Source organism: Zosterops lateralis, assembly GCF_965231275.1.
Source record: "Zosterops lateralis genome assembly, chromosome: 5".
In the NCBI taxonomy this organism is placed as follows: Eukaryota; Metazoa; Chordata; class Aves; order Passeriformes; family Zosteropidae; genus Zosterops; species Zosterops lateralis.
Window position 1 is genome coordinate 3,184,345 of NC_139766.1, and position 26,841 is coordinate 3,211,185.

General features: G+C 49.6%; 1 protein-coding gene across 2 annotated transcripts in view; it reads right to left on the reverse strand.

Moving 5' to 3' along the window:
- PTPRA (protein tyrosine phosphatase receptor type A) overlaps nt 1–26,841 on the reverse strand; it is a 115,107-nt gene that overhangs the window by 3,334 nt on the left and 84,932 nt on the right. For both annotated transcript variants that reach the window (XM_083861404.1, XM_083861405.1), the window contains 16 exons: nt 19,874–19,952; nt 19,095–19,457; nt 17,145–17,162; nt 13,198–13,282; nt 11,888–11,961; nt 9,995–10,131; nt 8,115–8,205; nt 7,567–7,643; nt 6,670–6,706; nt 5,435–5,532; nt 5,185–5,304; nt 4,091–4,257; nt 3,186–3,321; nt 2,249–2,398; nt 2,042–2,135; nt 969–1,045 (listed from right to left, as the gene is read on the reverse strand). In XM_083861404.1, coding sequence (XP_083717530.1) covers nt 969–1,045; nt 2,042–2,135; nt 2,249–2,398; nt 3,186–3,321; nt 4,091–4,257; nt 5,185–5,304; nt 5,435–5,532; nt 6,670–6,706; nt 7,567–7,643; nt 8,115–8,205; nt 9,995–10,131; nt 11,888–11,961; nt 13,198–13,282; nt 17,145–17,162; nt 19,095–19,457; nt 19,874–19,952 — 1,803 coding nt within the window. The remainder of the gene's footprint in view (nt 1–968; nt 1,046–2,041; nt 2,136–2,248; nt 2,399–3,185; nt 3,322–4,090; nt 4,258–5,184; nt 5,305–5,434; nt 5,533–6,669; nt 6,707–7,566; nt 7,644–8,114; nt 8,206–9,994; nt 10,132–11,887; nt 11,962–13,197; nt 13,283–17,144; nt 17,163–19,094; nt 19,458–19,873; nt 19,953–26,841) is intronic.

Consider the following 26,841-nt stretch of genomic DNA (forward strand, 5'->3'; position numbering starts at 1 on the left):
CAAAGCCACAAAGAGTTTCTGTTTCCCAACCCCTCCAACTCCCCTGTGCCCTCCCTGCAGACTGTGACTGCAGATGCTTCGTCATTTGGAGTTTGTCATTTAAGCAAAGTTCAGCAGAGGCAGGAAATTGAATCCTCAGCCCAAATTGCTTACGTGCCACGGAAGCTTTCTGATCTGGATGCACAACAAGGCAGCTGCTCCTGGCTGCTCCCACAGCCACAGCAGGGACCCAGCAAAGGAGATTTCAGGGAGCAATTAATTAGGGATGTTAGAACTGGGAATAAACTGGTTTTAGTGGGCAAACCCAGTGATTGCCTTTTTTGGAGAAAAAAAACCACCCTGTGTCATTAGGAGATGAAGGCAGAAATTGGGCTGGAAAAGAGCAGGGTCTGTCACTTGGCCAGCACTGGCATCACTCCATGGAGATCAATACTCATCCGAGATGTCTCCCTGGAGGCAACAGGATTGCTCAGGAGAGAAGGATGTGCAATCACGTATCTCCTCCTGGGAGTGAGGACAGCACTTAACCTCCCTGCCTCACCTCCTGCTGCCACCCAGACAGGTGTAATGGGATTGACCTGGCTCCTCTCCAAGGTTTTGGGATTGTGTACTGCTCCCTAATCTAATCTGCCGGATGTTTTCTGACCAAACGGCTGGTGCTGTGTTATCTCCATGGATATGTGGATCTGTTCTCCACAGCCATCAGCAGAGCCCAGAGGGGCAGAAGTGAGCCCAGGATTTGGAGGCTCTGCGCAGGCTCCAGCTCTCCTCTCCCACAAGGAGCTGGATAAACCTGGAAGTTTCTTGGAGAAAGAAACCAGCACCATGGGGTGACACAAAGCAAAGTTACGTGGAGGGAACTGTACAAAACCCATAAAGGGAGTGTTAGGGATAAATTCTTCCCAAAGGAAGCAGCATGAGCTGGTTTCCATTGGGAGAAGATGGAAAAAAGATTGGAGGAGACTCACATCAATGAAGGAAGCGTTTACATAGTCTGTGTTCTCTTCCCCTCTCTTCACTGGAATGATTACTCGGTTAAATTCATCTGGAACAAAACAAAATCATCTGAGATTTGGCCTTTATCTGGGGAGTCACCAAGCCCTCCGTGGGAGCCAGAGATAAGGGAAGGGGAGCACAGTGCACCTGGCTGGGACAAGGACAGCCAGCTCCACCCTCTGCCATGTGTGGTTTGGGACAGAAGGGGATGCTGAGCTCTCCAGGAAAAGGACCTGCTCAGCACTGGGAGGCAGAAAGTCTTGGCAGCAGAAACCAGCAGAGAGGGTCATACAGGGCTGGTTGCCCATCTGTGTCCAGACAAAGTTTGGTATCTTCAGGCATGGAGACTCCACAACATCCCAGGACAATCTGTGCCAGTGCCTGTGGTGACTCTCACAGCCAAAACGTGTTTCCTGGTGTTCAGAGGGACCCTCCTGTGGTCACTGTGTGCCCATGGCCCCTTGTCCTGTCCCTGGCCACCACTGCCAAGAGCCTGGCTCTGTCCTCTCTGCACCCTCCCTGCAGGTGTTGGTGCACAGGGATGAGACCCCAGAGCCTTCTCTTCTCCAGGCTGAGCAGTCCCAGCTGTCCCAGCCTTTCCTCAGAGCAGAGATGCTCCAGTCCCCTCACTGGGCTCTGCCCAGTCTGGCCATGTCCCTCTTGTCCTGGGGAGGCAGGACTGGACCCAGTGCTCCAGGTGTGGCCTCAGCAGTGCTGAGCAGAGGGGGAGCATCCCCTCCCTGGACCTGCTGGAAGTGTTTTGTGTCACACAGCCCAGGCCACCACTGTCCCTTTTGTCACAAGGGCACTTTGCTGGCTCAGGTTCAGGCTGGAGTCTGTCAGGACCTCCAGGTCCTTTCCTGCCAAGCTGCTTTTCCACCCAGCTGGGTGACCCCAGTACAGACTGGTGCCTGGGCTTGTCCCTCCCTGGGGGCAGGACTTTGCCCTTTTCCTTGTTGAACATCACAAGGTCCCTGTTTGTCCCATTTCTCCAGCCCAATTCCTGTCCCCACACCCACTGGACACGCAGCCAAACAAGCCTTACATGGAATTATCTGAAGCACCCTGTTCTTCTTCATGTTGGCTGGCAAATTGCCCGTTCTCATCTTGTCATTCTGGATTTTGATTGAAGTGAGCTTCTGCAAGGCAAGGAGCAAAGCAGAGGGGGTTTTAAAACCACACAGTGCCAGGTCAGCACATAGAAACCCCTGCACCATCCCAGCAGATCCAGCAGGATAATGGCAGTGCTCACCTTGAACTCCTCTTCCAGCCCATTGCTGCTGGTCCCTGGCACTTTGTTGTAGATCTTCTGGAGGTGGATCTCTAAGGAGGTCACCTCCAGCTCTGTGTCACCGTAGAGATAGTGCTCTAGAAGTGCTTGGTATATGAACACATACTGCATCTGGAGGGTTAAAGGAAGAAGCCGTAAAAGGAAGTCTGAGTGTCTCTTGAAATCTTTGTTTTTAAATTGGTCCCACTGCTCATAACTACATCTCCCCTCTATCCATAAGCTACTTTGATTTTTTTTCCCCTTGCTCTTTTTCCTGCCATGTTCCGTGCCCAGTGAGCACATGCTGAGTATAAACCCAGCATCCCCCTGCCCACCCTCTGAGACCCCAGAAAAGTGAGTGACAACCTTCCTGACACTAAATGGGGACTGGGGCTTTATTTACCACATCAGCAAAGCAGATGTGACACAAAATATTCTCCAAGCCTAGAGAAAAGGAGGCTCAGAGGGGACCTTCTGGCTCCACAAGATTCCCTGACAGGAGGGGGCAGCCAGGGGGGAACAAGGGACAGGAGGAGAGGGAGCTGTGCCAGGGGAGGGTCAGGTGGAAGAATATTGGATAAATTTCTTCATGGAAGGCGTGTTCAGCCCCAGCACAGCTTGCCCAGTGCAGTGGTGGAGTCTTCTGGAGGGATTTAAAGCTGTGTGGATGTGGCACTTGGGGACATGGGTCAGTGGTGGCTGTGGCAGTGCTGGGGGAATGGCTGGACTCGATCTCAAGGATCTTTTCCAACCTAAATGATTTAATCATTCTACAAAGGGGATTAAAAAGAGCAGGACCTCATGAAGGGCTCCCTTGACGCCGCATCACCCAAAGTGAGGGATGATGCCCAACCCTCACACAGGCTTTGACTGGGTGAAGGAAATGCAGGCCCAGAGGGCAGGGCAGCAGCACACTCACATCTGTCTGTACCATCTGGCAGCGCTGAGCCCGGATCCGGCTCACAAAGCCGTAAACATCCACCTTCCTCTCCGTGTGCATCATGTCCAGCATGGCATCGATGACGATGAAAGTGCCCGTGCGTCCCACCCCGGCGCTGCAAGACAAGGGTGGGGTGGGAGAATGAGAAGGAATTCTCCCCTGGGAGGGTGGGGAGGTCCTGGCACAGGGTGCCCAGAGATGCTGTGGCTGCCCCTGGATTACTGGAAGTGTCCAAGGCCAGGTTGGACAAGGCTTGGAGCAGCCTGGGATAGTGGGAGGTGTCCCTGCTCATGGCAGGGGGGTTGGACTGGATTGTCTTCAGTGAGACCAGCGGAGATTAAGGAAAGACAAAACTCTTGGAATCAGCTGCTTCCCAAGAAGGCAAGAAAAATGAACTTGGGATGCTACAAATGTGACTCTCTCTGCCTTCAATTATTTGGCTTCTTATTGGAATGTGGAAGCCCCTGTGGCTCCCCCAGGGCTGCTGCTGTGCCTGGAACATCACTCCAGGTGATGCCAATCTCCATGGCCTTGCTCCAGGCAATGTGTCAGCCCAGTATTGCCTTCTCCCAAAGAGAGACGTCATCTTCTCATGCCAGGGCAAGGGAGATGCCACCAGTGCTCAGCTTGGCTCACTCAGCATCCAGCCAACCCAAAGGACCCCTTCAGATGAGCTGTATCACTCTAACATCACTGATTCCAAGGACTTCCTTCAGCTCATGCATTTTTTTGCACGTCCCCCTGAGGAACATCCCCATTTAAGACAGGAAAGTTAAATAAAGATAATGAAAAAGTCCTGACTGAAAAAAAAAAAATCCTTTTAAACAGTAGATGCTTTCCAGGTGACCCAGGATGGGCAGAGATTGGCTGTGAGCAGGACTCACCTGCAGTGCACCACTATGGCTCCTGCATACTGGGGATTGCAGGTCTTCACCTTCTTCAGGAATTTTAGCATCCCGATGGGGGTGAAGGGCACCCCGAAGTCGGGCCAGCTGGTGAAGTGGAATTGGGTCACCAGGCGCTGAGGCTTCTTGTTCGTGACATCTCCCACCTGGAGGGGAAAGGTGGGCTCAGGTTAAGGAGAAATACTCAGGTTTCCCTTCTTCCTCCAAAATGAAGAGAGGGAGGGAGCTGCAGACCCGAGATGGAGCTGGATGGCAGCATCCACAGCTGAAAGGGCACGGACTCAGGCTCTGGGACAAACCAGTCTCTAAAAACATGACATTTTAACCACCCAGCACCACATCCCACATCCAAGGGGTGTGAGATGCCAGCCTGTCCCTGCCTGTGGAGCCAGCCTGGCAGCAGCTGCCATATTTCATCCTCAACAAGCTCAAACAGAAGCTGTTGCTTCATCCTTTCCCACTCCTCTGCCCAGATCATCCTTGGATTAAAGGCAGGGGAGGAAAACACACATGTCCAGGCCATTGGAGTGAAGGATGAGGCTCAGGAGAATCACCCTCAGGGTCCAGACAGGTTTGCAAGCACCAACTCTTCCCTGCCTGCCTCTGAGAGCAGCAGGGAAACAAACAAGAGTGACTAAAACACTCAGAGTCTCCTTGGAGGACAAAGAAATGTGGTGACAGATGGGAAAGCAATCAAACCCAACACATACGGCCCTGGATTTTGTCTCAGCTGAGGGGATAAATCTGATTATTTTCAGGCATTAAGTGTCTGTGGGTGAGAGCAGGAACCAACACTGATAACAGCAAGTTCTGGAGTACTGCAGGGTGGAATTTCAGCCCTGGCATCCCTCAGTTTCCCTGCTCTCAGCACTGCCACGCTGGTACCACTGGGAACAGGCTCTTGGGAGGAATAAATCCTTAACAACTCTGCCTAAAAATGGGGGCTGGCGATCATTTCATCCCAACTCTGCTCTCACAGAGCCTTGGAAGAGTTGAGGCAGCACCTTTGGGATGCCCAGTGCAGAGAGGGGAGGGATGGGACAGGAAAGGATGGGAGAGGTGGTCCCTGGCACCTGCTGGATGCAGAACTTGCGCACGGTGTAATCCACCAGCACCGTCACGTCCTCCACGGACACTCGGATGTTCCCGTAGGTCCAGCAGCCCTGATCCGGCCAGTACTGAGCACATTTACACTGTGGGGGGAGAAAACAGGTGCAGGTGAGCTCTGGACACCCTCACAAGGCTGGGAATGGCTCCAGGACACTCCCATAAGCACAGGATGTGCTGGTCAAACCCCAGCCTGTGAAACCCTCTGGCACCAACCTCTTTCCTCTCCTTCAGGTTGGTCACCATGACAATTGTGGCTGTGTTTTGCTCCCAAATCATCCTCCAGAAATCGTTCACTGTTTCTTCCTTTGGTCCTGAGGGGAAGGTGAAACAAAACAAGTCCTCTTTGGGATCAACCTCTCACAATTTGGGGCCAAAACCCAGCATGTGAGGTCACACGTCACAGATGATCCAACACGTTTTTTGCCAACAGGTCACAGCAGGTGCTGTGGTGTCTGGGCATGCCTGATCCAAGGAATAATCCTATCACACAATAGCTGGAATTTTTGGATTTATTTTATGGTCAGGAATTCCATATTTAGCTCAAGAAGGGGAAAGCAGACAAACAGAGCATGGACTCGCCCAAGGTCACCCAGGGAAATCGTGGCTGGCCCAGAGTCCACGGAAGTCCTGCCTTGGGATTTTGAGTTTTAGCCATGGGATCCCATTTCAGTGTGGCACAGGAATAGTTCCCTGCTGCCTGCCAGACACAGAGCTAACTCAGCCTACACTCCCCTGCCAAGCCTGAGGCTCAGGGTGAGCCAAGAGAGCAGCAGAGCCAAAGCTTAACCTGAGCCTGGAAGTGCTGACAGACCTGATCCAGCCTCCTTCTCCAGCCAGAGCCAGGGAAACTGGCCAGGAATGCCCTGACCCACTGGCAAGTCAAGAGAGGAAATAGAAAACACTCCCATGGGCAGGTAACATCCTCCTGCTGATATGATCCCCACCCTCTGAGTGGGAATTTTGTTTTTAGGGATGTGTTTGGAATTCTGAAGATCACAAGGATGTTTCTCTCTCTATCCCATCCCTGGGAGTGTTCAAGGGAGATTGGAGCAACCTGGGATAGTGGGAGGTGTCCCTGTCCATGGCAGTGGGGTGGAGTGAGATGGGCTTTGAGGTCCTTTGCAGCCCAAAAACCATTCCATGATTCTGTGATTTGGGGAATTTAATTAAGCAGCTCCCTGGCATTATTTCCAGAGGTCACAACACCATCCAGCAATGGGTATTGCACAGGTAGGACTTCCTTCTGTCCACCAAAACATCCAGCACTGCTCTTTGACTGGGAAAATCATTTTGGGAACAATCTGAGGAGCAGCCAGGCTTCCTTTTGACCAGGGGAGTTCTGCAAGATGCTGTACTGGGGGTAGAGGGGCACAGCTCCACTGAGCAGAGAGACCCAGCCCAAGTGCCCCCAAAAGAACAATTCCCAACAGAGATAGTCAAGAATTTACCTTGTGCAGCAATGAACTTGTTTTTCTCTTGGTACCCCTGTAAGAAAAGAAGAAAATGGAAGAGAAATTAATATTTCTCTAACACAAGAGTCATGGAAGGCATCTACTTCAGGAACAAACAGAGCTGGGATCTGCACTGCTGCTCATTCTCCCCTTGTGCAGAGAAGGGGCTGCAGCCTCTGAGGGGAGAATCACTCCAAAAATGGGCTGAAATAATTGAAAATCCTTGTGCAAAGGTCTCTTTTCCCACAGGAACACCCCCAATGCTCACATAATGCAGGGATGACCCCACCTGTTGGCACAAGGCACCAATGAAGTGGTACCTGACAACCCTTTCCATTGGGGTCAGACCCTGAATCCAGAGCATCATGTAAAAATCAGCCTTGATCCTTGGAAGAGGGGCTGTAGGACTCACAAGGATTCATTTTCTGTATTTTATTTACTGGGGAGGAAAGGAAAAAAAAGCTCTTCTGAGTCTTGTTTTGCTTCATGTGCCTGCATCTCTCACATGACCCTTCCATCTGACTGGAACCACATGGTGACAACCACAAAGGACCCAGCTCCTCCCAGGGGCAGAGCAGGGCAAGGTTGCTTCCATCTTTGCTGGATTCCTTGATTTCTTCTTCACCCTCTCCCCACATCCAGCCCTGCAAGCTGGGCAGCACTGATGATCAACTGGCCACACTCCTCAAGGATTTAAAAACCATGTGGATGTGGCACTTGGGGACATGGTTTAGTGGTGGTCTGGCAGTGCTGGGGGAATGCTTGGACTTGTGGGCTTTCCTAACCTCTGTGATCCATCAGCTGTTTGTTGATCAGAAATGCCCAGCTCCAACAGGAGTGGTTCCCCAGCCCTTTCCAAACCAGCCCTTTGCCCCTTCACATCACAGAACTCACATTAATGAAGGAGGCGTTGATGTAGTCGGAGTCAGGGACCCCTTCCACAGGAGTCAGGTGAACCCTGGAATGATCATCTGGAGGGAAATCAAAACTCTGCATTAAAGACAATCCCCTCCACTCTGCTGGTCCCTGGTGAAGTGAAAATCCAGGTGTTGGAGTGGAGCCTGGATTTCTGGCTCCGCTTCGGAAACACCTTTATGCCCCCAAATTCCTCTTGCTTCAACCCAAAGAGGTCCTAGATCTTGTCCAAGGTCATTTTCCTTCTGCAGAGTGCATATTTGAGGACACCCCAGACCAGCCCACTGTCCAATGCCACCAGGCAAGAGTTTTCCCTTCTGGCATTGCCCATTTGTTTCACTCTCCATGGATTCCTGGCTGCTGAGGGCTCCATGGAGCTTCTCTTCACAGGTATCTAAAGCTAAAGCAGACACAGCCACCCATCTGAGAGGTGAAATGCCCTCAATCATCCCAAAAGTAGGAATGGGGAGTCCTGCCAGGAGCCTCTGAGTGTTTCCCCCCCCAATCCAACCAGCTCTGACACTTACAGGGCAAAATGTTCACATATCTGTTCTTCTCCTTGTTCTCCTCCTTGGAAGCAGCTTCACACGTGGCCTGTATGGGACACGCTGGGAGAGCCTGAAATGGCAGAAATAAAAAGGTTTTCCATGATGTTTCCATGGCACAGCAGGGACAATGTGCTGGCAAATGCCACATCTGAGCATCTTGCACCTCCAGACGTGTCCCCACCACCCACACCCCTCACCTCCACCCCAACAGCAATTCTCCTCCCCACCGGGCTCAAAGTGACCATGTAAATAGTTGGGCTGGAGCAGAGAGAGCCCTTTCCAATCCCTTTGGAAAGATGTCTGGAATCTCCTGATCCATGGACACGAGGTGGCAGCAAAGCCTCCAGCTCTGAACCCACCCGGCAGCACCAACGAGCTTATTCCTGATTCCTGTCCATGGAGGCTCCTGTGAGATTTCCTCATTAACAGTGCTGCTAATTGTGACCTGATTAAGCCCCCACCGCCCCAGTGATGGCAGGAGCAGCACCAGGGGACATTTGCTGGGGGGTGACAGAGGGCACTGTCCCTGCATTTCCCAGTCGAGCACAGGAGGTGCTTCCCCAGCACCGTTTTTCCAGATTCTCTTTGAACAGCAAAGAATGTTCTGGAGGTATCCACCATCCCTTCCTCCAGCTGACAGGATGGCAGGAAGTGTCCAGGGCAAACAGGTATTTATAACCCTAAAAATTCTTCTCCCTGGGCATTCATTGCACCTATTTGGTTTCAGTGCAGCACGGCCAGGAAAGGGATCAAGTTTTGTAGCAGCTGGACAAAGTCAAGTGGTTTTTTTATCTTCTCCTTGCTCTCATGGTGCCGTATCATGGCTTGGACCTGAGCTGGGAGCACAGGTCTGATGAGGAGCAGTTGAGGGGGTTCAGCCTGGAGAAAAGGAGGCTCAGGGGGAACATTCTGGCTCTGCACAACTCCCTGACAGGAGGGGACAGGCAGGGAATTCAGGCTCTGCTCCCAGGGAACAGGGACAGGAGGAGAGGGAACAGCCTTAGGCTGTGCCAGGGGAGGTGTAGGTTGGATATTTAGGAAAATATTTTCACAGAAAGAGTAGTCAAGCCCCAGCACAGGGCTTGTGCTGCAGTCACCATCCTTGAAACTGTTAAAAAAAAAAAGTGTAGATGTGGCACTTGGGGACATGGTTTAGTGGTGGTCCTGGCAGTGCTGGGTTAATGGTTGGATTCAATAATCTTAGAAGGCTTCTCCAACCTTAATGAATCTATTCTGCTCTATTCAATTCTATTCTAATCTATTTTTCTATTGACAAGGCAAAACAGATTTATTGTCCCAAGCTGCAAAGCTCAGCAATGTCAAGAAGAGGTTGAAGCCATCCCTGAAGAAATGCTCCGGATCTGTAGGACAAGGACAATACCTGAATTCCTCACAGCTGAAGGCCAGCCTTTGTCCCATACATTGTCATCATTGTGTTTCAGGGTTAACAGCTCAATGAAATAAGATGGGCTCATTCCTGTTTCTCTGTCAAAACTCTTTTTTTTTTTTGGCTGTTTGTGGATTTAAAGCTATGAGGATTTATTTTCCACCTCCACCACTGGGAGGTGGGAGGTAGAGCTTGGGAGGCAACCAGTGAGCAGGGGAGCTCTGGAAGACCCCAAGACATCCAGCATCATTCCTGAACCCAAGAAAATGAAAAGCTGAAGAGCTGTTTGCTAGAAAACCTCTGTTTTCTGCAGCGAGCATGAAGGTGAGCAGCTTATCCACCGTCACCACATACTCCGGGACAGAATCAGCCCTACCAACACTCAGCACTTTGAGAAACCCCCAAGAACCAGCTCCTAAACCCCAAGACAGGGCAGGCTGTGGGGTCTGGGGGCAGCAGCAGAGGCACTCACGTTGAACTCCTCCCGGAAGAGTTTGTTGTCGTCGGCCATGCGGCGATTGATCTCCTCCTCCAGCTTGTCCACGGGCAGAGGGGGGTACTTGCGGTTGGTGCTGGGGGAGCGGGCAAGCAGGGGCATGCTCTGTGGCTCTGCAGTGACAAATGACACCCAGATGGGTCACCAGCTGTCCCCTGTGCCCGGCAGTGCCCACCCACACACCTGGCTGAGCGTGGGGACCCCGCTGCTTTTTGGGTTTGTCCTCGTGTTTGCACGAGGAATGGTTTGGGGTGGAGGGGATGGTAAAGGATCATCTCGTTCAGATTCCACCAGACCAGGCTGCTCTGAGTATGGGAACACCTGGCTTGTGGCAGCAGGGCCAGGGCAGTGCCTGTCCCCTGTGCACCACTCCTGGGGGTATTTCTGGGTCTCTCACAAAAAGATCTTAAAGAGCTGGAGGGTGTCAAGAGAAAAGAATGGAGCTGGGGAAGGGTCTGGAGCACCAGGAGCAGCTGAGGGAGCTGGGAAAGGGGCTCAGCCTGGAGAAAAGGAGGCTCAAGGGGGACCTTGTGGCTCTGCACAACTCCCTGACAGGAGGGGACAGCCAGGGAATTTGGGCTCTGCTCCCAGGGAACAGGGAGGAGGAGAGGGAACGGCCTCAGGCTGGGCCAGGGGAGGTTTAGATTGGATATTTGGAAAAATTTCTTTATGGAAAGCGTTGTCCAGCCCTGGCACAGCTGCCTGGGGCAGTGTTGGAGTCCCCGTCCCAGGAGGGATTTAAAAGCTGTGTGGGTGTGGCACTTAGGGACATGGTCAGTGGTGGCCTTGGCAGTGCTGGGAGAATGGTTTGGATTGGATGATCTTAAAGGGCTTTTCCAACCCCAAAAAATCAGTGATCCTATTCTGATTAACACTCAGGGATCTACACCCTCACAGAGGCAGGACAGGGCCCTGAGGACTAAGTCATTACTGAGGTTGGAGACCACCTGGCTTTGAATTCCAACTTTTCCCTCTCTCACATGCAAAGTCTGGCACCAGCACTGTGACACAATTCCCAGGAGGGCACAGCAGAGGCAGCTGCTGCTTGTGTTGCTCAGCAAAGCCCAGAAAGGCCGTGTGAGGGTTACACCAACACAGCTGAGGGTTTATGAAGTTCACACCTCCCTTTACAGTGATGTGAGACGGGCACAGAAGGTCTTAGCAGCCAAAATAAAATAAAAAAGTGCTGAATTCCAGTTAGTGCTTCTCAGAAGGTGTTTGGTTTATGTGGAGGGAGTGCTGAGAAAACATCTGAACTGAGTTTAGGAGGTCTCCTCAGATCTCAATCAGTGCCTACACATGAATGGAGATGCCCAACTTCAGGCCCTCAGTGTCAGCTCTGTCTCACAGCTAAGGGGCAGAAGAATTTAGACATTACACAAGGCTTTAAAATTGTATCTGCGCCTGTTTAGGAGGTACAATAATGTTTTTATAATGAAAATAAGTGTATTTCCTCTTTTTTCTTAGATACGCTAGTTTGGTGTCCACAGTTAGCGTGAAGATCTGCGTTTTAATCAGAGACCATCCTAATCTGAAAGAGCAGAAAAATGTTTAATTACTCCCCAAAGATGTCTTTTTTTCAAAAAAAGGTTCTCATTTGAGCCAAAGAAACACTGTGAAACCTCAAGAGGAATGTGAGTAGTGATTTTGGAAGTGATTTTAATATCAACCACTTGAGGGCAAACATTTAGTCAGTGGAACGAAAGCTGGGAAATAAACCTTCATTCTACGAAAGCCTGCCAAAACCATGGAAAAACACTGAACAAAGAAGATCAGGAAACAACAGAAGCAACAAAACAGAAATTAAAATATATCTGCCTACAAAAATAGGAGGTGGGGGAGAGCCTTTGTGGCACCAGGTGGACTCACCTGTGTCGTCTGTCCGGCCGTTGGAGAGCCGGAAGGAGTTGGAGTGGCTCCCTGCCTGCTTGTATTTCTTGAACCTGCCAAAGAGAATTGAGGTGGAAAAGTCAGCAAATATCCACCAGGAAGCCCAGGTCCCCTCCCACATGAGAGATGCCACGCTTTTCTCATGGCTTCATGAATTAGCTGGTGGCTCCAGGGGGCTGCAGGACTTTGCCTGTGAGCAGAGCACATCTGGAACAGCTGCAGGAGCCCAGAGCCAGGTGGGAACCAGGAGGAGCTTTAAGGGGGCTCTTTTCAGAGGACACGCCAAGGAGTCCCTGCTCCCTGGGCTGATCCAGCAGAGCACACAAAGCCCAGGTTGATCTGTCCTGCAGCAAATCCCTTCTCCATGTGCTTTTAACTTGGAGCAGTTGCTCATGCTCCTTTTGCCTGAAATTCAGAGTTTTGCTGAATCACTGGGCAGTGAACAAACCCTTTTTTTTCAGGGCTGGAAGCCAGGTGGGAAGGACTCAAACTCTGCTGTTGCTGAACTCCTGAGGCGAAACTCTCCTCAGGTTCACTGCTGTGAGGGCAGGCCTGGAGCCAGGAGACAGAGGGAAGTTTTCCACTGCTAAGGAAATAGGTTTTTTTTTTTTCCTTTTCAAGACTTACTTAATCACCAAACTTGGTGAGTAAATTAAAATGTTTACTGCAGGTGAATAAAGACATTCTTAGTTATGCTTTCAGGAGCTGGGAATGCTTCCTTTGGAGCAGGACAGATGCTTGGATTTTAAAAAATGGACCTAAGAAGGCTTTATTATGTTGTAATTGCAATTACAATCACCTAACACTCCTCACAAGGTCCCGCCACTCACAGTGGAAAGTGCACAGGGACCATTTAAGATTTGGTATCCAAACCAGAGTTTGGATGTTGTTGCTATTAAGATGAGAATCAAGGAATAACACACTGAAAGGGTGTGGCTGTGTTCAGCCTCCCTGGATTACTCAATCCATCATTTTCAGCCTCACAATGATACCTCACCTGCTTTTCCCCACATTGACAGGGCTTCAGTTCAACCTGCCCTGCTAAATGTGACATTCTGAGAGGCAGAACAGGAATTCCCTAAACGAGGAGCAGCTTTGCAGAGAAAAGAATAACCATCATTCACCAGATAACCCCAAACATCATTTTCATTCATTGTCCTTAAAGGTTTCTTTTCAAAGCACCAGCTGTGTCAGCCTTTAGCTTGGGAGACAGCACAAAAGGCTCATTCCTGTTCATTCAGGAATTGTTTCTGTCAAACAAGGGAATCCAGCATTAAAGCAGCTCTTACCTCAACATGTACAGAACAATAATAATAAATACTATGACTAGGAGGGAGGACAGGGCCACCATCACAGCTATAATGGGAGTCTCATCTGCAAGAGGAAGAGAAAGGTGTGGTTATGGACATTGGAAAACATCCAGAGCCATCATTTAACAGGGCACAGTTCTACAATTTCTGCTTGAAGAACAATTCTGATGATGATATTAGTAATAAAAACATAATAAATAATAAATAGTATTAAGTGATGTTGCATTTTTTTCAGTCTGAGAGTGAAGACAGAAAAGGATGAGTGAGCGCCATGTGCCTCAGACACTCCCAGGACAGATTAAAACCTGAAACCACCACTCAGAGCACCTCAATCTCCTCCAGGAGTTGGTCACTGTGAAATTGTGACCCTGCAGATGAAAATAGTGATGGAGAAAGTTGGGGCTGGGCTATTTTGGGGGTTCCTTCTGCACAACTGAATGTGCATGTGGTGGCCCAGCAGCCACCAGTAGAAATTTCCTGTCAGTTGGTGATCTACAAAATTTTCTGCCTGAGACTTAAGGGTCCAGAGAAGTTCCTAACAGGCCCATGAGTTTGGTATAATATGATACGGAACTTTATATTAAAATGGGTGGAAACTGTGGCCTCTCTAAGATCCCACAGATACATTTGTAACCCCACCACGATTTTGCTTCCAGTTCTTTGTCAAACAGGACAAAAAGGCAAAACTTCCTGCTGCATTGGGGATCTGAACACCCCCAAGGTGAGATTTGGTGTGGACCAGGCTGCCCAGAGAAGCTGTGGCTGCCCCTGGATCCCTGGAAGTGCCCAAGGTCAGGCTGGATGGGGTTTGGAGCAATCTGGGATAGTGGAAGGTGTCCCTGCCCATGGCAGGGGGTGGCACTGGATGAGTTTTAAGATCCTTTCCAACCCAACCATGCTGTGATTCTGTAATTATAGAATAATCTGGGTTGGAAGTTGGGTCTGGAGCTTCAAAGACCATCTAGTCCCATCCCCATCTCTTTCCTCCCTGGAAATACAGAATTTAGAGAGCAGGCAAGGTCAGGCACCACCAGGCCACCAAGTGTCACCCAATTTGGCTCCCCTGCAGAAGCTCCTCAAGGGCAGGTACTTCACAACCCCCTTGCAAAAACACTGAGATTAATCTGAAACATTCCCATCCTCCACAACCACAACAGATTTTTATTTTTTTTTTCTTTTAAATAAGCCATTTCTATCTTGTGCTGGAGGTCAGAGAATCAGTGGTCGGTGCTGGCAAATCACCCAGTTGGGTTGGAAGCCAAACAGCTCCAGCCAGGGAGGAGAATGGCCCTGAAGGGCATTTTTTCAGATAAATGTGGATGCCAGCCATGCCAGCTGGGGTCATTTCCATTTTTCATCAGCTCCCTCCATCTGAGGGGATCACCACAGTGTCTACACAGCCCCAGGAGGCTGCAGGGCACGACCCCTTTTCCCACCTTCTGTGCATCCATTTCCCTGCAGATTCCTGCTCCATGTGTCTCAGCAATTTCAGCCAGCAGATTTCTTTAGGTGGGGTTTGTTTTGTCCATCTCCGAGCTACCCAAGGGCACTCTGATTATATTTCTGTGTTTGTCCCTCTGTGGTGTGAGGGTTGGGAATGCTATTTCTATTAAAACATATGTGTCATGATTTCAAGACAATGACCCAGTGTGATAAATATAAAAATTAAATTATCCTGGTTTTTGCACATCTTTGTGCTTCTCATCTAGTGCCCTAATGTGGCAGCACCTCCCACAGCCCAAAAAGAATTTATTGTGAATTCTGCCTCCTGCACACCCCAGTAGGTGATGAGCCTTGGCATTCCCCATCCCCACACTTCCCAAAAGCAGGAACAGGTTGGTCTTGGCTCACCCACAGCCAGCCCTGGCCTCTCACTGAGACTTCTGAGCACAGCCTCCATCTCCATCCTGGCTGCAGGAGAGGAAGGAGAGCTGCTCTGCCAAAACCTGTGGTGTTAAGTCACTGTTGGACCATTTTTTCCTGCCTTGGCTGGAGTTAAGCTCAGCCTAACCAGGGCTGAGCTGGGCTGGAGCTTTGGGGCAGCAGTGGCTGGTGATTTGTGAGTGAGGTGTGAATTGTGGGCAGGGCTGGCTCTGGCAGCAGGATAATTTGAGGGCAGGGCTGGCTCTGGCAGCAGGATGCAGGTTTGAGGGCAGGGCTGGCTCTGGCAGCAGGGTGCAGGGAGCTTGGAGGTTTTGGGGTACTTTTGCAGCCCTTCTTTCCACACATCTGGCGGGATGAGGAGTCAGAGCTTTCCCACCCAGCAAAGCCCAGGGAGGAAACGAGCTGGAGGGTCCCCAGCTGCTCCCTCCCTGCCCTGCCAGCCCTGCTGAGCTGTGCCAACCCTCCCACAGCTCCTGTGCTGCTCCAGCCTCAGCCTGAGGGTTTCATGCTGGGAATCCACTTGGAAAAGGGACAAGGACTCAACCTTCTGCTCCCACTGGAGCACCCACTGCAGTCCAGAGCTTGGAAGGCATCAGGAGGCTTAAATCTTGTCCTGGCCCCTCTGGGGAGCCACCAAACCCTCCTCTGGTGCTTGGGATTGTGTCCCAGCTGCAGGCAGAGGTGCTCTATGGGCTGTTCCCTGCACATTCCCCAGCCCTGGGTGCAGAGGGACAGGGCTGAGCAGCCCATCCCTGCTCACAGCTGGCAACATCTGCCCACAAAACCAGTCACAGAATGGTCTGGGTTGGAAGGGACCTTAAAGATCATCCCATTCCACTCCCTGCCACAGACAGAGACACCTTCCACCATCCCAGGTTGCTCCAAGCCCCATCCAACCCGGCCTTGGACAGTTCCAGGGATGGGGCTGCCACAAATCTCTGGTCATTCTGTGCCAGGGCCTCACCACCCTCACAGTCAAGATTTTATTCCCAATATCTAATCTAAACCTACTCCCAGTTTGAAGCCATTTCCCCTTGTCCCATCACTCAATGCTCTTGCAAGAAGTCCCTTATTTCATCTGATTTCCTAACTATATTTACATTAATATTAGCGATATTAATATAAATCTTGTTAGGACGTCAGATGTACTCCCATTTCTTTTTCTTTGCCCTCAGGAACAGGGATGAATGACAGCAGAGAGAGCACAAAATCAGGCCTAAGCCAGGCCAGATCTGAGGGAATTACACTGAGCATTTCTGCAGAGGCTTAGCCACAATTTCAAACTAATTCCCTCAGTCCTGCATCCCCTTTTACTCCCTCTGCTAAATGTGTGCTGCCAGCCAGTGCTGCAGAGCATCTGTCTGTTCCCTGGACCATCAGTGGGCTGGGTGAGGCAGGCACAGTGAGCAGCACAAGGCAGAGTTTGCAACACCCATCAGAGGAAGGATGAGAACACACAGAGGCAGCTGATTCCTCCAGGTGGGAGCCAGCCCAGCTCTGCCCGCTCCTGGAGTGCTAAAGCCATGAGTAATTGCAAACATCCTCGTAGAGATGCCAGTTCTCAGAGCTGAGAGATGGAAAAATGTCCCTAAAGTGCTGTTCTCTTACAAGAAATGGATTTGTCTTACTGCTTGCCAACAGAATGAAGGAGAACAATAATTATTCCCATCATCTGCAGGATGGGTTTGGAGCAAATCACGTAAGTCACAGTAAATAAAGACAATTCAGCAGCAAATAAAAAAAACCCAATTGCCTGAATGGCTTCTTAGACTTTGGTCATCCAGCTCTAGGGACATGCTGACATTCTCAGAGCAGGAACAATTCGTATCTAATAGGACATGTACACATTGGAATGGGATTGTTTGGTTCTAAAGAGAAAAGCTCAACAGAAATTAAGATATCAGTGTGTCACCAGCTCTTCTAAAGAGCTTGAGAGGCTTCATAAAAGCACATTTGGAAGTCCTAAGGAGAGCTCTCTAATAGCAGAACGCTTCTGGTGATGTTTTCACTGAGTAAAGTGCAATGAAATATAACATCCTTACCTCTTCTGTCAGAGTTACCTGCAGAAAAAGAAAACAAAAGTCTCTTAGCAACAAAGGAACAAAACACTTTAGTAAGTCAGGAAGGATCAAAGACCAAGACAGGAACAAATTTAGTAACTCTCATCATCTGCCTGTAAATCTTTCCTTTAAAACACTAGCTATAAAACCAGGATGTTAAAATGAATTTCTGAGTAAGGAAAAATGAACAAATCCTGAGTTTTTATCAGCTGAACAAGGAGCTGAAGCCAAGCTTTAACACCAATAAACACAACTTACTGTTTAAACCCATAACCAGCAAGTCACTGGTGCAATTCATTAGCACTTAAATATCAAGAGATAACACTGGTGCATAATTTTAAGAGAGTGGCTGAGCCAAAAGTTCAATTAAGAGCAGCTGGGCTCAGGGATGGGGGGCGAGGAGCATCCAAGGAAAGTTTCTACAAGCTGGGTTGGATGTCTCATCCAGAGGACACAGGAACAAACCTGTGCCAGGGGGAGCAGAGCCTGGCTCTCCTGGGGCAGTGCTGCTGGCACAGGCACCCCGTGGCCATGAGCTGTTGCAGCAGAGGGCTGAGGACAATCTTGGTGGGTTTGGACAAGGAAAAACTGCCTGTACAACCTCCTGCCCCAGTCCCCTTCTCGAGCGCCACTTAATGCTTCCATGACTAACACCAACATTTCCTGTTAAGTCTAATGGCAAGGGCAGCCCTAAAACTGATTTTGCTCCTTGACAAATCACTTGAGATTAAGAAAGAATTAGGTTGGATCATTTGTTCTCTGGGCTGACATCAAGGGAGAAGCCCCATCTCGTGGTGCAGTGGTGAATGTGTCATGGCACACACCAGAGGAGTTCACCAAAAACAGTAACTCAAATCATAAAAAGGTAGTGGAGACACAAAAATGGTAAATTCAACCCCCCCAGGAGCAGCCATCATATTACAAAATCCAGGTATTAGCAGCACTTAAGGCTTTTGCCTCCAGCTCTCCTGTATTTAGGCTACACTTATACCAAACTTCTCCTGTGTGTGTGTCTAAGGCTACGCCAGACTCCTCCACTCTGCAAAAAAGGTTTTGTGCTGGGAAGGAAGCTGGACGGGCTGAGGGGTGCAGAAACTACAAAAACTGGGTTGTGAACTTCCTTCAGCCACATCCCTTCCTATGCTGGTAGCAAAGACAACTTCACTGCAGCTTCATGGGCTGTGGCTTCCAAAGATTCCCAGAGGAAGAGGGCACACACATCTCACTGAGGTGCAGAGACGCCCAACAACCCCTGGGAAATTGGTTCTTAAGGAACCAATTAACTCCACTATTATCTTGTTTCAGGGTTTTCTAATCCACAACCAAGTTACCAACCCTGTTTTTCCACTAAATCCCAAGGTCTAGCAGGCAATGCCATTTTTGGAGACACGCAGTACCCAAACTGGGTCTCAGACAATACAATGAGCAAACCATGGCTGAGGACCCACAGCTCAGCAAACATTTCTGATCACATCAGCCTCTTTTTGCCTGATTTTTCACTCTTAACCCAGACTGAGCAGCCAAACTATGTTTTATGGGGTCACTTCCCTGATGTGCCAAGAGGGGAATGAGATCAGGATGACAACAGAGACAACTCTCGCTCATCTGCACCATTCAAAGATTAAAGTTGCCCAAGTAATGGGGAAAACTGATAATGTAAGGACAGAATCATAGAATAATTTGGGTTGGAAGCAAAGATTATCTAGTGCACCTGTAGATATCTTTCACTAGATGATCTTGGCCCAAACCTTTGGTTACATTAATCTCTTCTGATCTGGGCCATTCAGCGACTTCTCTTGTTTTGTATCACCACGGAATTGGCCCCAAAGTGGTTTTTTTTGCTCCATTTTGCTCAGCAAAACCAAAGAAGAGCAAAGAAACAAACCCTGAGGCAGGATGGCTTGGAGAAGACGAGGTGGAGGAGGTGCCTACCATTGTGGGAAGCAGAAGAGGTCTCTTGTGTTGTCGCCGAGCTGAAATTCCTCTCCGTCGCTTCCGCCTCCGTGCTGGGGACAGAGGTGTGTGGAGCCAGGGATGTCACACTGGGGAGCAGGGATGGGGATGGAGGCACAGGCACTGTTGTCCCCAGGGTGGAGGAGATGTTGAGGCTGCCAGTGGTGGCATTGGGGGAGATCCTGGCAGCCACGGTTGGAGAAGGTTTTGGTGCTGTGGTAGAAACAGTCCCTGGAGTGCTCATGTTGAGTCTGTTTGTGTTGGGTGTGGTCCCATCCTCAGGACCTGCTGTGGGAGCTTTGGTGGGGCTCCTGCGGGAGGTGGATGCTGTTGTGGGTGGCTCTGAGAAGAGAAAAGCACAGGGGAACCTCTGTGAGATTTTCTTCCGTGATATTGAGAGGTTTAGATGGCGAAGATTCATGTGAGTGTAACTACAAGGATAAAACACCCAACAAATCCTGAGTGCAGGACAGGAAATGCTCTGCACAGCAGGTGATGCAAATGTCGTAAAAATATAACCTGAACAGGGGCTATTTATGGGGAGGTACAAACATTACAGCCCCTGGAGGTGAGGATCAATACCACTCAGAGCCAAACCTGTGGGCCTCATTGATGAGCATCTGAAGCTCATCACCCTCTTTCCAACATTTTATGTTACAGTTACGTGGAGAGCAGAAGGAATGAGACACTGAGCACATTCACACTCATTCTCTTGATCCGAAGGATGGGATAAAAGAGAGATGAGGAGCACAATTTACCTGTTGTAATGTTGTTAGCACCTACGCTTATGAGGCCACTTCCGAGCAAAAGGAGAAAGAACCACAAATCCATGTTGACCTGGGGAGGAAAGCACAGAACACTTATTTAAACCCTCAGGCAATATCATCCCAAAAGAATCCAAGGTGGGGACGTTGCTGTGCATGTTGTAAAGCTCAGACGGAGGAGTGGAAGTGTGGCTGCAGTCCCTGCAGGCATCTAGACGGAAAGGATTTATGAGTGAGTTCATACAACCCCAAGGGGAAAGAACGTGGAGAAATCCCAGTCTGGTGCAGCAGCAAAAGTGTCCATGGATGAAGCAGAGAATGGGTGAACTGTGGGAGAGCAAGAGAAGAACAAGCTGAGCACTAAAACCAAGTATCTGGTCTTAAAGGAGATTAAAAAATTTTTCATACAATGGTCTGCAAATGACTGTACTCTGAGCAAACTCAAAGGAAATTTAGGTGAAGACCACGGTAAAGAGCCTTGATCCCAAATGCCCCAAAAGTGGAGGCAGGAACGAAGGAGAGGTCAGCTCCCCCTGGCTGACACCTGAAATGTTACTGGGCAGGGGCAGAACTCAGCTCCATTCAAACCCCATTGGATTCCCTGTGCATGTGGGCAGAACAAACACTCACAAATAATCCAAGAAGATCAGCAAGCTCAGGCTGCACGCCCCATACTGTACGTGCTTCCCAGGAAATGTCCAGCAAAATTACAGGACGATGACATCAGTAAAATCATTTCCCCCAGCCCGTTCTAATACAAGATTTTTATGGTGATTTCTTTCCTCTGGAGACCTCAGAAAGCTCCTGAGGAATGGGTATCATTATCTCCTCCCAAACACCTACGGATCCAGAGGCCCAGAGATGTGAGACGTCATCGTGCTGGCCAGGACAGAGCCCAGGGCTGCCAAGTCCAGACCAGCACGTGGCCACGGGGCCTTCCAAGGATGGGCCAACACCTCTCCTCTGCTCTGAGCCCAGAGAGGGCTTGGACACAGCTCTGTTCCGTGCCATGGGCAGGCAGTTGTCACACGACTCCCGTCCTTCAGGCTTTTGTCCTGTGTCCAGTTGCATCTCCAGGATCTCCCAGGACAGAGCTGTGAGATCTCGCTGCCAAGTCAACCTGAGCTGCTGCCAAGAACGGGTTTTATTCCCTCCCCCTTCTAATAGATCTTGTGTTGTTTGTGCTTCTTCTATTTATTTAAATCTGCTTCATCTAGACCCATCCCAAACTCTGGGCAGAAGGACAACGCTGAAGTCATCCACGCACTGGAAGCGGTATCAGCAATACGAGATCCTCCCACCCCACCCGGGAGTATCCTCCCACCAGCACCACCTACTTACATGTTTTTCCTCCCCCTCCAAAAGAAAAACCTGGCAAAAATCGACCTTACTCAGTGACCAAAAGGTCAGACAAACCCTGAACCAGAAGGAAACCAAGCTCTGGAGATAAGAGCTTTCCGTAGGCTCCGTCCATGGCCAGCCCTGCTGCTGCAAGCAGGGCAGGGACTTCTCCAAGGGTCCCACTGGTGTGAGCAGTCAGCATTCCAGAGGGTTTCATCACCAGTTAAAATATCTGTCTGTGTGAATTTGAACTGATTCAGTCCTCCTGTCACTGGTGATTGCTCTGATCCTGCAATGCCTCCCCTCGGGCTGTGCTCCAGGGTGGGATGTCGGGAAAAACCCACAACCAGTAGTTTGATGGTTTGATGACATGTTCCACTCATGGTGATTAACACACCACACTCAGCCTGGTCAGCTGCCTGCCAGAGTCTGAGATGAGCCTGGGCTACACAGGTTTGGCTTTGGGGAGAAAATCCAATATTTATAAGGAATAAATTCTTCCCTGTGAGGGTGGGGAGGCCCTGGCACAGGGAGCCCAGAGAAGCTGTGGCTGCCCCTGGATCCCTGGAAGGTCCAAGGCCAGGCTGGACAGGGGTTAGAGCAACCTGAGCTAGTTGGAGGTGTCCCTGCCCATGGCAGAGGTTAGACCTGGATGGTTTTTAAAGTCTCTTCCTACCCAAACTATTCCATAATTCTCTGATCTTTGTAACTCGCTGCACGCCTGGGATTGTCCAAGCATCCCACAGTGGAGTCCAAAGAAATAGGGTGTTCATACTGACAGAACCGATGTGCAAAAAACAGGAGGAAGTTAAACACACACTGAAACTCCAGAGAATGGAAATGATGGGATGGAAATGCTCTAAAAACCTCACGAGGGCTGATGAAAGCACCAAGATCTCATCATCCCAACCACTTCCCTCACTAACACAGCAAGGACACAAGGGCAAGGGAAAAGGAAAGATTTGGCTCTTCTGGAAGCACAGCTAGGGAAAAAAAGTGACCACTTACTGTATGTTGATGAATATTTGCACAGAAACACCATTCACAGAGGTGGATATGGCTCTTTTCTCTTCCCTTAACTTGTTTCTCAAAACAAGAATTCCCCTTCATTTGGGATCTTGTTCACTCGGGATCCCCATTCATTTTGAGTTCTGTTTATTTGGGCTCCCGTTCACTTTGGATCCATAATCATTTGGGATTCCCATTCATTTGTGGTTCTGCTCATTCATGATCCCACTCATTTGGAATCCCATTTGCTTGGCATTCCCATTCATTTAGTATCTCATTAATTTAAGGTCCCTATTCACATTGGGTCTTCATTCATTTGGGGTCCCATTCATTTAGGATCCCTATTTCTGGGATCCCACTCATCCCATTTCTGGTCCTGTGTTTGGGCAAGTTGTGCCAGAGCCTCCCCACATCATCACCACACTTTCCCTTGGAATTAAAGCAGGACAGGGAGGGCGGGAAGAAAGAAGGAAAAGCTGTGAATCCCCTCTCTGCTCTCCATTCTCAGGAAATAACCCACCAAGGATGAAAGAGTTTGGGCTTATTTCCATAAACTGTGATTGCTACATGGATGAGAGCTACAGGAGATTCCTGGACTGGCTGCAAAGCCCCTTTGGGATGGTGGGATGATCACAGAATCATTTAGGTTGGAAAAGACCCTTAAGCTCATCAAGCCCAGCCATCGATGAGGGTCCCTCCTTTGCTGAGGCAGCAGCACAGCTCCGATGCTCTGGGATTACATCACCAGGCAGGGAGCACTAAACCCCTCTCGCTTCTCCATTTAATCAGTTCATTGATCCATGAATGGATTGCAGGAGGAGGAAGGGCTTGGCAAGGGGAGATAATGCTGGATTTCCCCGAGCCTTTCCGTGCTTCCACGAAGAAAGCTGAATGCGGGCAGAACTTGAGTTTTTATGGCTCTATTACTGTGACTGTCAGAAGGAATGAGATGCTGGGAGCATCCCACCTTGCCGTGCACATCATTACCCAAAAATCCAAATCCCTGGAGCTGCTCCTGTGACCCGCAGAGCTGTTTTATCACCTTAAAACCAGATCTGGAGCAGAGAGCAGGCAAAGAGCCCCTGAGCTGGGAGAAGGCTGTGCCAGCCCAGCTCCCATTTCCCAGCCCCTGCTCCTCAACACTCCCTATTCCCAAAAGCAGCATAAATAAACGCCAGCGGTTCATCATTCCCTGCTCCTTAACATAAAAGGCCTCCGGAGTCCTACCCCAAAGCTGGTGAAACCCGAGTCTCCCTTCCCCCTCGGCTCCCTCTCTGCTGGTTTCGGAAACGGAGAGGAAATACTTGTAATGTTATCAACATAAACACAGCTCTTGGCCGGCTGCAACATCCTGCGAGCTCTGCAGAAAAACACCCTGACGTCAGGGCGCCGGCTCTGCCCAGGAGAAAGGAGGGTTGGGATGCTCGGCATCGTGGCTCTGTCTGAAACCTTCTATTTTTCAAAGATCAGGCTTGGAAACCTCTATAATTGCCACTGGTGTGCCCATAAATATTATATATATATATATATATATATATATATATATATGTGTGTGTGTGTAATTTTTTTTTTTTTTTTTTTTTTGTAGATAAATAGTGTAGGCGCACTGCATTCTTCCAAAAACTGCTTGGGATCTTCCTTATAGGAAAGGCTGAATTTTAAGCTGCAGGATATATGTTTTAAAAGAAGCAGATCTTGTCAAGATGATTGAGGCTGGGAGAGGGGGGAGAAAAAAAAAATAAAGGAAATAATCTCTTTATAAAGCAATAAGTGGCTTCAAAACGCCCGTGCTGGTGCTACAGGGAGGGTCAGGCTGCAGGATCACCCTGCTGAGCTTCCAGAATGCAAAGAATTAGAGTTTATTGCTGCAGAAACTGCCCAGATCCAACCCGGATACAGCCGTCCACAATCAAAGGCAGGATTTACCCCCCACCTCTGACATATTCCTAATTCCTGGAAAATGAGGCAATCTTTTTCTGTGTGCACTGAGGAGACACAACCTGAATTCTAACCAGCTTTCCCGGGACCCCAGAAATCCCTGCTGTCATCAGGAGGATGCTGAAAGGCAGTGGCTCAACTGATTCTGCCTGACTGCCTTGTGCTGGTTCCAACTGCAGCGAAAAGTAAAAATAAATGTTCAGTTTTCCTATTTATTTGTTGGTGAGGAGAAGAGGGTGCAGAACTGGGAGCAAGGCTCGCTCTTTGAAGCAGCTCACAGCAGGGCGAGAACAAGTATGAGCATAAAGAAAGGGGAAAAAGGACATTTTTTTATTCTTTTTGGTGGCAGCAAGCCATCAGCATGGCTCAGCCACCCTGGAAAACAAACCTGCCATTCCCTCTCCCCCTCCCTGCTCCTTTTAAATCCTGTTTGTGGATTTCCAGCCTCTCCCTGGAGCTGTGAGCCACAGCAGAGGAGTTTGTCTGATAGCAGGGCAACTTCATCATAACCCCAAACCTCTTGATGAGATACAAAGGATGTACAAACACACATGGAACAGCCGAGGGCTGCGGCGAGTTGGCCATAACAGGGAGAGAAGAATTGAATTTAGGGAGGAAAAAGGGTTTTGTTGCGCTAAAATGCAGTGACTAATTCCTTGCATGTGTCTCTGAAGCTGAAGCAAGGCCTTTGATGTGTCACTGAACATTATCCCCCACCCTCTGCTGTTCCACTCTTCACCAGAAAAGATGAATCACAGCAGCCATTCACCCTTTCTGAAAATCCATTTAGTTTTATTTATTTTTTTTTCTTTCTTCTTTTAAATAAACAGGCAACTTCCCCACGAGTGACAGCCCCTGTACGGAGCGGGGCAGGAGGAGGAGGATGAGCCTGTGGGAAGGGCCTGGAGCTTGGCTTTCTCCACCTGCTCAACCTTCCACAAATCACTGCTTTCCTGCACATCGAGATTTGCTCGTGGCATGGTTTGGAAGGCAACTTAAAAACCATCCAGTTTCAACCTCCTGCTGTGGGCAGGGACGTCTTTCACTAGCCCAGGTTGCTCCAAGCCATGCCCAGCCTGGCCTTGGACACTTGCAGGGATCCAGGGGCAGCCACAGCTTCTCTGTGCATCCTGTGCCAGGGCTTTAACACCCTCACATCAATGAATTTCTCCACCTAATTCTGCCCTCTGGCAGTGTGAAGCCATTTCGCCCTGTCCCATCACTCCAGGCCCTTGTTCAAAGCCCCTCTCCAGCTCTCCTGGAGCCCCTTTAGGCACTGGAATGTTTTGAAGGCCTCCCTGGAACCTTCTCTTCTCCAGGTGAACTCCCCCAGCTCTCCCATCTGTCTCCAGAGCAGAGGGGCTCCAGGTCTTGGAGCATTTTCATGTTTTTCAGTTCAATAGGTGAACACATACTCATCTTTCAAAGAGTAACATCATGATATGTGCGAGGAGGGGAACCCAACCCTATTCCCACCTGGATTTCTGGGCAGCTAGAAATATTTGTCAACTGTTAGGATAATGTTAAAATCTGCTGGTCTGAACCAGGATCAGTCTTTCCTGTGGATATGAACTTGAGTGAGATGTTAACCCATCCCATGGTGACCCAGCAGCAGCAATGTGTCTGAAGCCATCGTGGGGGGATGGAGAGGGATCAGGTGTTCACCAGCCAGAACTTGGAAGGAGGTTCCCCAAGCAGGTCCAGGGAAGGGATGCTGCCCCTCTGCTCAGCACTGGTGAGGCCACACCTGGAGCACTGGCTCCAGTCCTGCCTCCCCAGGACAAGAGGGACATGGCCAGACTGGGCAGAGCCCAGTGAGGGACTGGAGCATCTCTGCTCTGAGGAAAGGCTGGGACAGCTGGGACTGCTCAGCCTGGAGAAGAGAAGGCTCTGGGGTCTCATCCCTGTGCACCAACACCTGCAGGGAGGGTGCAGAGAGGACAGAGCCAGGCTCTTGGCAGTGGTGGCCTGGGATAGGACAAGGGGCCACGGGCACACAGTGACCACAGGAGGGTCCCTCTGAACACCAGGGAACACGTTTTGGCTGTGAGGGTGACTGGATGCTGGCACAAGTTGCCCGGGGAAGTTGTGGATTCTCCTTCCTTGGGAATATTCAGAATTTGTCTGGACACCATCCCATGCAACCGGATCTGGCAGCAGATGGTGCAGGAGGTTGGATCACATGACTTCCAGAGGTTCCTTCCAAAATCAATCACTCTGATTCTGTAACTGCCTGTCCTGCAAACTTTCCAAAAAGCAAAGCTGCTGGGACTGAAGCTCACAGTAGAGTAGGAAAACAACCAGCACTGAGTAGGAAATCCCTACACCCTGCAGGATGTTGGAAGGGATTCACAAGAATCACCAAGTCCAACTCCTGATCCTGAACAGGACAACCCCAAAAATCACACCATGTGCCTGAGAGCATTGGCCAAATACTTCTGCAACTGAAAAATAAACTGATGAAGTTTTCAGAAAAAAAAAACCCAAACCAACAAAAACAAACAAAACCCCAAACCAAATACAAACAAACAAACAAACAAACAAACAACAACAACAAAAAACCCAAACCAAACCAGAGAAAATCAATATCTGTGGATGTTTTTGGGACATGATATAGTTCAACTTCCTACAAAGATGCAGAAATAGTGACAGTGGATACCAGTCACTGAACTAGA